Source organism: Rhinolophus sinicus, linkage group LG05 (genome assembly GCF_036562045.2).
Source record: "Rhinolophus sinicus isolate RSC01 linkage group LG05, ASM3656204v1, whole genome shotgun sequence".
Lineage (NCBI taxonomy): Eukaryota > Metazoa > Chordata > Mammalia > Chiroptera > Rhinolophidae > Rhinolophus > Rhinolophus sinicus.
Window position 1 is genome coordinate 50,761,108 of NC_133755.1, and position 10,795 is coordinate 50,771,902.

General features: G+C 51.9%; 1 protein-coding gene across 1 annotated transcript; it reads left to right on the plus strand.

The window, feature by feature from the left end:
- The first annotated feature begins 943 nt into the window (after window positions 1-943).
- NAGK (N-acetylglucosamine kinase) lies at window positions 944-10,025 on the plus strand. Its single transcript, XM_019718776.2, has 10 exons — window positions 944-1,318; window positions 3,014-3,098; window positions 3,253-3,351; window positions 4,120-4,261; window positions 5,034-5,144; window positions 5,855-5,967; window positions 7,421-7,508; window positions 8,453-8,550; window positions 9,025-9,103; window positions 9,697-10,025. Exons 1-10 carry the CDS (start codon window positions 1,290-1,292, stop codon window positions 9,885-9,887), a joined length of 1,035 nt encoding a protein of 344 aa, XP_019574335.2. The 5' UTR covers window positions 944-1,289; the 3' UTR covers window positions 9,888-10,025.
- Window positions 10,026-10,795: the final 770 nt, after the last annotated feature.

Genomic DNA, 10,795 nt, shown 5'->3' on the forward strand with positions numbered 1-10,795 from the left:
TATGTCCCCACAAATACCCTTGTTGAATGAATTCAAAAAGAGTCTGGATGCCTTTGTTAGAAATAAATTATAGATATTTATTCAAGGTTCTTGGAGTTTGCAAGCTGGGAACACACCCAGGCAAAAACCCAGAAGTGTTCCAAAGAAGAAAGGGCAAGTTAAAAGTTCTGATAGTAAAAATATACATTCTTGAGAATAATCAGTCCCGCATTCTTAACCCTAGGATTGGTCCAGGACAGTTATCAGATGTCAGGCAGTCAGGATGATGGATGCCAGGTGGTCCAGAGATGGGTGTCAGGAGGTCTGGTCACGTCCAATAGTCTGGATAATGGCGATCAGGTGGATGTATAGGTGAGTTAGTCCTTCAGGGGGTGTAGAGGGTCACCTGGAGGTCCAGATGTATATCCAAGCATTGGCACAGCTGGAAAGCTAAAAAACGTTTAGGTTCTCAGAGTAGTTAGAACAAGAATGAAGTCTTTCCTCAAGCCTCAACCTCATGTTCATAATTTTAGCAGCCTGGTTACAATGACTGTAGTTTATGTATTCCCTATCTCCACTTTCCTCAGCCTCTACAAAGCACTACACTGGGAAGCTGAACGCTCCCTCCTCTGGACCAAGGACAGCCTCCAGGGCTTTTCTCCTTCCCTAGCCCGCATCTAGTGTCTCCTGCTGACGCACATTCACACGAGTGCAGCGGTCAAGTCTGTGTGCGCACGTGTGACTGTTGCCATCACCAGGTAGGTAGTGGGTTGGACATTTTAATAATTTCTTTTCAGGCTCTGAGATCCACCTGACTTAAGTGCACGGCTCTCCAAGACCACACCCTCGTGGGCGGGGGGGCGGTGGCCTGGCTCTGGGCGCGTCACTGTGTTCCTCACCGTATGGCCTCCCACCAACAGTCTACGTGGCTCATTAGCAGCGCGCACGCGCGAGGCGGGGCGCCAGCAACTTCCGGGCACTGAGGGGCGGACAGGGCATTGACGAGTCCAGCGGGTCCATCTCAAGCACCCCTTTTGGTTCCTCCGGTTGGCATCCCGTAAACCTCTCCGGAGGCAGGGGTCAGCAGGACCGGAGGAGCCGCTGAGGACCGCACTTACCCAGCCCGGGAAGTCGCCGGGGCGGGGCCAGCCTGAGGCATCCAGCGCCACGCCCCGCACGCGCACGCGCACGCGCACTCGGAGTCAGCTGGATCGCGCGGGCGTTCACCTGACGCGGGGCGGTGCCAAGTGGGCGGGCGGGCGGGCGGGCGGGAGGGAAGCCGCCAGATCGGCGTCGGCGTTTGCAGCAGCATGGCCGCGCTCTACGGGGGTGTAGAAGGGTGAGTGCGGCGGGGCGGAGGGAGTCTGGGAGGGGTGGCCTGGCAGCTGCTCGTGCCACCCCATCGCCCAAGGGCAAGGCGGAAGCAAGGTCGTGGGCTGGTGGCCCCCTCCTCAAAATCCGGCCAATGAGCTTTTCGGCTCCAGGGCTTTGCGGTGGAGGGTTGTGTGCGCGCGTGAGGTTGTGTACCTTTCTGGGGCTCTTGCGTGTGACATGGCCTCCCACGAACGACTCACTCCTCTGTTCCCCGCTGGAGATGCTCCTTTTTCTCATTCCCGACCCCAGAGAGAGTTTTGCAGAACAGGTGTCAGGTGTGAAGTTGCTGGACTGGGGGTGGGGAGTGGGAGTGCGGTGAAAGGCGGCACGTAGATCTTTCCCCGAGGGTATCTGGGAGGTGGAGCATCTGGGAACCAGAGTCTTAGCCTGTCCTGATGCCTGAAACTCCGCCATTGTCGCCACTCCAGGCTCCTCACCCTTGATGGAGCCCTCTGTTAGTCTTAAAATTTTCCCGCTCAGAAGCTTGTCTACTGGACTTTTGTAATAGCTCTTCCCCTCGGGGTGAATATGGGCAAGACGTGTGCCCTGTCTAGGCTTCAGTTACCACATGTGTATAAAGTGAGAGGAAAGATGGACGAGATGGTCTCCAAGTTCCCTGCCAGTGACAGCAGCCTGTGAATCTGGGTGTGTCAGATAATAGAGGGTGGCTGTTATCTCAGCCAGGACACTTTGAATCTGGGATTTGAGTATTTCTGTAGCAGCCACATCTCATTGCTGACTCACGGACCCTAACTTCTTTTTTTCACATGCATTGTAAAGATTGATTTCCCCCATCCTGCATCTACTGCCCTTTAAAAAAAAACTAAGTATAAGAGTTTGCATTCATTCCTGTTACATTCATGTGTAAGATATGACCCACTTTTCCAGTTTGTCAAGAGATTCTCTTGGATGTTGAATCTGCCACCTCCTGCATTAACTCCCCTGTGAAACTTCTTGTCATTTTTAAGCTTGATCAGCAGGTCTTCAGTGTCCTGATAATTCCGAAAAGTACTGATCAATAAACATACATGGCACCACCATAGCCCTCCCTCCAAATTGTTATTTACGCCAGTAATAAGCATTTGACTGTTTAGTTGCTTAAGTGAGTATAAACTCTGGTCAGTGTTTCTCACAAGGGTGTCTTGAAGACCGTGGCAGCTGGAGCTAGATCTTGAAAGGCAGTCTTTAGCTTTTGAAAAGCAGAGAGAGGTGCCATTCTCTTAAGTCACAGTTACTGAGTGTTGCCTGTGCTCGGCATGAGGGTAGGTAACGTGATCTGGAGCTTGTAGTCTAGTGAGAGGCAGGCAGGCAAACAACTAAACACTCTTAATACACAGGAATTCTTAAGAGTTATGAGGGCACTGACTCGGCTTACTGGAGCTATAGAGGTGGGTCACACATCAGAGGTTTCAAGGACTAGATGACATATGTAAGTAGGTCTTTGCAGGATACATAGGACATCCCCAAGGGAAACTGAGCAGGACCTGTGTTTCAGTCCAAGAGCACAGCAAACACCCAACCACAGAGGTGGGTTTGGGAATGGTGACTGGGCTTGCTGAAGCCATCTCCAGCACACTGGCTCTATGACAAGGACTGCAAAGGCTTAGCTGTGACTGCAGGTTTTTCTGAGCAAGACTGAGTGCCCCCTTGTGTTCTGTAGGGGAGGAACACGGTCCAAGGTCCTCTTACTCTCCGAGGATGGGCAGATCCTGGCAGAAGCGGATGGACTCAGCACAAACCACTGGGTAAAGGCCACACTGAGGGGGCCAGTGGGCTTGTTTGTTGTTTTAGTCTCTGTAACTCCTGTTGAGGTGGTGGCTGGGGGCTCAGACAGCAGCCTGTAGGGCAGCACAAATTGTACAAGCCTTTCTAACTCCTCCTTCCCTTGATTGGGGCCAGCTGATCGGGACAGACAAGTGTGTGGAAAGGATCAACGAGATGGTGAACAGGGCCAAACGGAAAGCAGGGGTGGATCCTCTGGTCCCTCTGCGAAGCTTGGTGAGTCTGGGGTAGAGCCTGGGAATTAAGTTACAGCAACACTGAGATAGTGAGTTTGAACTAGGTGAGTCTGCAGTGACTGCAGAGGGAACGGTTTTGGGGGCTTAGTGTCTGGTCTAGAAACTCACATGATCTCATCCATTACTGTGGCTTCAGGTGTTAGCTACAAGTCACAACAATTGGAAGAGCACAGGGCTTTGGCCTGAGACCTTGGTTTGTCATTCAACATGTGTGTGACCCTAAGCAGGTTACTTCCCTAAGCCTTAGTTTCCTCATTTGGAAAATGCAGATAACAGTAGCTATGTCAAAGCTGTCAGGAAAGGACAATGACATGACACATCCCAAAGTGGTTAGAGTCTGACCCACAAGCACTCATTAAATGTTTGCTCAGGCCTTTCTCCCAAGTTGCTGTAGTTCTGGCCGCTCCCTGGACATGTCCTCAGTGAGGTGCTGTGCAGGCACAGCCAAACCCCATGTATTCCAGACCAAGCTTATCTCCTGGTTGCTGCTCTGCCTGGTCTCCTGTTATGGGCATTGCTGTCCTAAGCTCCAAACTGGGCATTGTGGGATTTCCTTTCTCTGTCCACTCCCAGTCCAGGTTCTTGGATCCCAAACCTTCCAAGGGATCATTGTGTGGGGTGGAAGGAGGACAGGGGCTCGGTAAGCAGGGCCCAGAGGTAGAGAGCAGGGTGCAGATAGCAGGAAGGGAGGGGTTGTAAAAGCTGGGCCTGGGGCCTTGCTCACTTGCTCATGTCTTGTGTGGCCTAGGGCTTATCCCTGAGCGGTGGGGAGCAGGAGGACGCAGTGAGGATCCTGACGGAGGAGCTGAGGGACCGATTTCCCTACCTGAGTGAAAGCTACTTAATCACCACTGACGCCGCCGGCGCCATCGCCACAGCTACACCAGATGGTGAGGAGGTGACGGGACGGCGAGGTTGAGAACTGGTTTTCTTGGGAAAATCCCTTAGACGTAGTTAGCAGAACTTGTCTTGCAAATATCTGGAAGTTAATCTGCATCATATCCCCCCCTCCCTTTTCATTAGATTAAGTCCCTGCCAGAACCAGGACTGGACACGAGAGAGGGCAAAAAGGGTCCCTTGATGGGAAGTAAGGAGTGAAGTCAGACATAAGACTTCATCCCAGAGGAAGGGGACCCTGAGGCTGGCTAAGGAAACAGTAAGTGTTGAGAAGAAAGTGGGAGGAGCTCTGGTAGGAGTATAAAAGGCGTTGGTACCACAAGATTGGCTTTTGAATCTCAGCTCTTGTTTTGCCAGCTGTTCCATCTTGGAGAAGTTACGGAATTCTCTGAGTTTTAATTTCCTCTATAAAAATGGGGGCACTTGTATTCATAAGGTGGTTTAGGGTATTGAATGAGCATCAGTATGAACAGGGTCTAGCGCCATCCTTAGTAGGCACGCAATAAAGCAGGTAGGCTCTTGAAGGCTGGCTAGGCAAGGAGACAGACTCGCATTCCTCTGTGTCCCACAGAGAAGGGCTGCATGTGATTGGGGTTTCTCTGAGCCAGGCTCTCCCCCTTCAGCAGGAAACGAGCGAGGCTCAGTTTTCTCTTCAAGACTGGGTGTTGATGCCTTGGCTTGGGGCTGGTGTCTGTCCTGTCTGTCCTCAGAAACTGCTCTGTGCAGGACCTTGGCCACACTGAGCCTCCCGTGCCCTTTCCCCAGGTGGCATCGTGCTCATCTCTGGGACAGGCTCCAACTGCAGGCTCATCAACCCCGATGGTTCTGAGAGTGGCTGCGGCGGCTGGGGCCATATGATGGGGGACGAGGGCTCAGGTGAGCTCACGCCGACTGCGCTTGGCTCAGAATCCTGGACCCTTCCCTTCCTGCAGCTCCCCATCTTCTCTCCCTTGCCTTCAGTCTGCTGATCTCCTGGGGCTCTCTGGGGACAGCTCCTGAATCTGATGGTTCTGAGTACAGGATAATGACTGAGAGATCAGAGAGGTGCAAGTGCTGGGCCAGTGGCTGGCCTTGCTCTTTAGCAGTGATTTGCACCCCGGATTCAGGTTCAGGCCTCAGCGTAATAGCTGTTGCCTATCTGTGTTGACTTTTGGAATTCTTAGGGAGGAATTGACACTTACGCAGGTTAAAGCCGTAGAGGCTGGGAGATACTGTACCAGCCTTCTAGTGGGAAAGGGGTATGGAAGTTTCTCCCGCTATCACCTCTTTATAGGTAGCAGACGTACATTTTCATAGGGTCCCTTGAGGTCGAGCTCATGGCAGTGATCCAGTGGTTTGTGTGACACCTGACCTTTAGTTTTGGGTAACAACTGGTGTGACACAGCGTCACTGGTTCTGTTTCCCCCTCCAGCTTTCCTTTCTGTGGATCAGTCAGATACATTTTAATTAGAAGCCCCCAAGCTGGGAATTGGGACACCTAGTTGGGTGTACTATACAAGCTGATCCCTAACCCTGTCTAGGTCTGTTTCCTTCCCTGTGAGCCTGGGGAGGTGGCCCTATCTTCTAGCCCTCTCTGCTCTCCACAGCCTACTGGATTGCACACCAAGCAGTGAAAATAGTGTTTGACTCCATCGACAACCTAGAGGCAGCTCCTCATGACATTGGCTACGTCAAACAGGCCATGTTCAACTATTTCCAGGTATGCGCCGTGCCCCTGGTAAACATGCACCCCTGGCATAGGGCAGTGGGAGACTGAGCAGAAGTGCATGCGGGAGAGGGCCTGGGAGAGCCAGAGGGTCGTCAGGCTGTCACAGGTCAGAGCTGGAGGACAGGATTCAGAAGGATGTGAGCAGTACATTCCAGGAGGGGGCCGGCCTGACGAAGGGGTCGGCTGGGGACAAGTGCTTAGCCGGACTTCATTCTCAGCCCTGCCGGGGGGTAAAGACAGACAACATTCTGAGTTTCAATGAGAAGTGCAGGATGAGATCAGGAGACAAAGCTCACAGACACAGAGACAGCAGGCAGCCTAAAAGGTGTGTTGGACAGTGAGCTGCTTCTGGCCTGTTTGGGTCAGGGAGGGGGGCCATTAAGAGGTGGACAGGGCGCATTCTTGGGGAGGTATACCTCCTACCCAGGGTATTGGGGATTGACTTTCCTTCTTGTCTGGGCTGTGTTCATTTGTAGTGGGTTTGGAAACAGTTATCGTAGCTGAGCCAGGGGTAAAAGTGGGAGAGGAGAAGGAAGAGCAGTTTATGTGCTAGACATCTCTGAGTGAGGGCCACTTAGGTGAGCTGGGGCTGGGGCTGGGGCTGGGGCTGGGGCCAGGAAGGGGATTAGAGATGCTGGAGAACAGGACCTGTATTCTCAAAGGCTCAGGGGTTGATGATTAAAGAGAAATCCTGGCCTGGGCCAAGCTGAGGAATAGGGAGGGGCAGAAAGAGAAATCACTTCCTGTAGCAGTTGCTGTAGGAAGTGGAGTTAAGGTATCCTGATTCAGATCATTGGTTCTAAACCACGAATATGTCTGTCACTCCCGCTCCTACCCTTTGGTCATTCTTACAAGGTTGTTACAAAGATTAAATGAGATAGTGTTTGTCACATGCTTCATGCTGGAGGTGCTCGAATTTTAGCTCCCCCTTCTTCCATCTTAATAACATCTGGGGGAATCACTGGTACCTCAGGGCCTTCAGAAGTTTTACGGGTGTGTAAGTTTGTTGGAATGGAAGGGAAACCTGTGGTCAAATAAGTTTGAGGGAAACAAGTAGATTTCCTGGTCCAGGACTTGTCAGAGCCTTTAATTTGCTAATGTGCATTGTAACTCCCTAAGGGACAGTTGCAACATGCAGTAATTCCTTTGATTAAAGAAGTCTTTTCAAGAGCACCTCAAGGAACTACAGAACTCGCTTTGGTGAACACAGATCTGTGCTCTGTGCTGTGTGCAAGCTAATCTGTAAGGAGCAATGGCATTCCTGTTGGGAAAGAATTTTTCTCAAATGAGAAATCTCAAATCCTTGTACTCTGTAGAGGTTAAAAGACAAACATTATTCCAGCTTTTCAAACAGTAGAAACATCAGGAAGGCCAACTCGGGTGGGCAGACTGGGCATTTTCCTTTGCTTCTGATGACTATTTATGCCCTTTCTCTGTCTCTCAGGTGCCAGATCGGCTAGGAATCCTCACCCACCTGTATAGGGACTTTGATAAATGCAGGTTTGCTGGGTTTTGCCGGAAAATTGCAGAAGGTACTGGAGGTGGGGCAGGGTTTTTCTGGCTTTGTTCCCTGAAGACCTCCCAAGGCAGGGGGTGGGTAAAGTTCAGGTGGGGACTGGAAGCCAATCTAATTTCCCTTTGACCAGGTGACCTCAGTTCTCTGCCACCATGGCCTTGGTACTAGTGGCCTTCAGGTGGAGGTCAGAAGGACGCGCGAGTTGTAGTGACAGTTATTATACTACCTATGGTTCTCTTGACAGCTGTCACGGCTTGTGCAGGCTATATGTCTGTGACAAATTTATGAAGCAGTCGTCCCTTGGGGAAATCTATAACTTTTTTAAAAAATTTTAAACCGGTGATGCCCAAAGAACTAGGGACCCTGGAGAGCTTAGGCATATTTGGTTGGGTGTCAGGAGGAGCTGAAATGTAAGGTCTGCGCATTGCCCTTTCTCCACTGTGTGGTCTGGTCCATAGTCCCTTCATTTGGATTCCTGCAGTCTCAGGGCATTATAGGGCCCTCTTAGATCCTGCTGTACTGAGGCCCCTTCAGAGCAGAGCTGGGAAGGGGCTGAGCAACAGGAGGTGGGTGGGGGCCCCTGACAGGAGCACCAACCAGCTGTTCAAGTAGGGTTCTGGATCCCCAGAGCTGAAAGACCTCCAGGGACAGACTCAGTAACTCAGTGTAAGCTGGAGTCCGAACGAGGTGCCAGTGTTCTTCTCTAGTGCAGGGCTACCCTTCTCAAGTGCCTGGAACAAGCCACCTCTACAGGACATCCCTCCTAGGATAGAAGTACCTGGTAGGGGCGGGGGAAATCAGGATGGGGTGGCAGCTTTGGTGTGCCCTGAGGTGGGCATCCATTCCTGACGTAGACTTGGCTATGGGTGCTCCCACTGTAGCTGCCTGGCAACAGAGAGCGAGAAGAACAACTGGGGCTCCCCAGGTACTCACCACCCGCTTCCCTCTCCTGTCCCCCAGGTGCTCAGCAGGGAGATCCCCTTTCCCGTTACATCTTCAGGAAGGCTGGGGAGATGCTGGGCAGACACGTTGTGGCAGTGCTGCCTGAGATTGACCCGGTGAGTTGAGCTGGGAAATTGAAGGCTGGAAGCTGCTGGGCCAGATTTGGCCCTTTCCCACTGGGCATGAGACTGTCCGTCAAACTCTGGAAATTCGATATGATGTTAAATGAACTTGGGTTTGAGAAACATTCTGTAGAGAGCCTGTAGCACAAAAAACGCTCCTTGGGCCACTGCCTCCCCTCCGTGGCTGGGCCGGGGTCTGTGTTTATACAGCAAATGGGTTTGATGTGGTACATGTGCTGTCCCTCTTTCAGTCATGCTTCTGCCCATTTCCCTCCCTTCTCTTTCCTTTCTCTACTGTTGCCTAACGCCTTTTCCTTTCCTTTCTCTCCCATTCCTTTTCCTCCCTTTCTTTTCTTGGGTCTACCTTCTGCTTCTTCACAAGAGGGAGAGTAAATGGGATAGTGTGGGGTGGTCTTCGGCACTGGAGAGGCTTGGTCCCCCCAATACGCATTTCTGCTCTCTCCCCAGGTTTTGTTCAAAGGGGAGATCGGCCTCCCCATCCTGTGTGTGGGCTCGGTGTGGAAGAGCTGGGAGCTGCTGAAGGAAGGTGAGCCTTGAGGGTGAGGGGTGGGGCTGCAACACAGCTGGCTCGGGAAAGCCCCTCAGGCCACGGCCCCTGACCTTCACTTGGCCAGGGAGCCCCTTTACAGTGTCCTGAACTCTTAAAAAAGATGTTCTTTTCCAAAAGGTTTATTAAAGAAGCACCATTTTTAAAAAATTAAAGACAAATCTAACTTAAACTCAAGAGCTTCTGACCAGCATGTGGTGGTGATATCCCTAGTCAGCAGCCTTAGCCATAAGGATAGAAAAGTGCCTTTGCCCCCTTGTGGCTTTGTTTTGGGCAGCTGTGTGGTTTCCATTAGACATTCTGAAGTAGCTCAAGGACCCGTGTTATAGCTTGGAGTTGCGAGCATCGGGTGCTGGGTAGCTGGCGCTAGCACCCCACAGCCGTCACTGGGCTCGCATACCTGGTGCACCATAGGTTGGCGATGTGGCGTGTGGGTCCCTCTGGGACCCCCACAGGAATGCCTCGGGGCCTGGGGCCCTTCTCGCCCTCCTCTCTGTCCGCCCCCCCCTTGTCTCCACCACCGGCTGCTGGTCTCCTCTCATCCTGTCCTCTGTGTTCTTTCCCCGCTATAGGTTTCCTTCTCGCGCTGACCCAGGGCAGAGAGGTCCAGGCTCAGAACTCCTTCTGCAGCTTCACGCTGATGCAGCTGCGGCACTCCTCCGCCTTGGGCGGCGCCAGCCTCGGGGCCAGGCACATCGGGCACGTCCTCCCCATGGACTACAGTGTCAATGCCATTGCCTTCTACTCGTACACCTTCTCCTAGGGGGCGGGCCCTGGCTGCACCCGCTCCAGGCCCAGTGGACATTGGGTGCTGGAATGGAGTTCTTTTCTCCTTTTCCTTTTTTTTTAAAAAAGAAAAACATGTATAGAAGAAAATAAACGCACTTTACTCACTCCCCAATTGGATTGTGAAGCACACTTGCTGTACATCCTCAGTGCACCTGTCTGTTAGCAGGTAGCCCAGCGGACTCAGAATGGTTTTAGCCCAAGTTTATAGCCCCACCCCCAGGAGCCCGGCCTGCAGTCTGCTCAACATGCAGTTGGACATATAATTTATTTGTGCCTCCCCTCCTCCCATGTTAGCATATTTACATGCTGCCAGTTAACCTGTGACCTCAATTTTCTCCTATCAAAGTAGGTAATGATTCCTGCTGAGCATTTCCAGTGGAACTAAATGTTCTCCCTGCAAAACAAGACTAGGAATAACCTTACACATATCACACCCTCTTCTGATAGTCCCAGTAGGATTTAGGGGACAGGGGACAGTTCTAGTCTGGGAGCATTTTCACCTCACTGGATTTGGGTTCTTAAGAGTAACCCGCACATTTCGTAGTTTTCCCACATGAATGAGTTCTTAAGAGGTTATGAGGATGGCTGAGATCTAAGTCCAACTAGACACAACGAGGCGGCCTGCTAGCCTGGCTCTGGGTACAGCACGGTGCTTTGCATCTGTGGCCTGGCTCCGGGAAAGACAAATGGCAGTGAAGAGCAGACATGATCCCTGTCCTCTGGATACTGTAGTTCACAATCAGTAAAGACAAGTCTGAAGCTTCCTGTTCCGCTGCTCATGCTGCCTACTGAAGCCTGAAGACAGTTTTGATCCACAGTGGCTGCCTCTATAGGTGTTGAGAGTGTCAACTGTTAGAAGGCGTGGGCCATGTCCTGGACGTC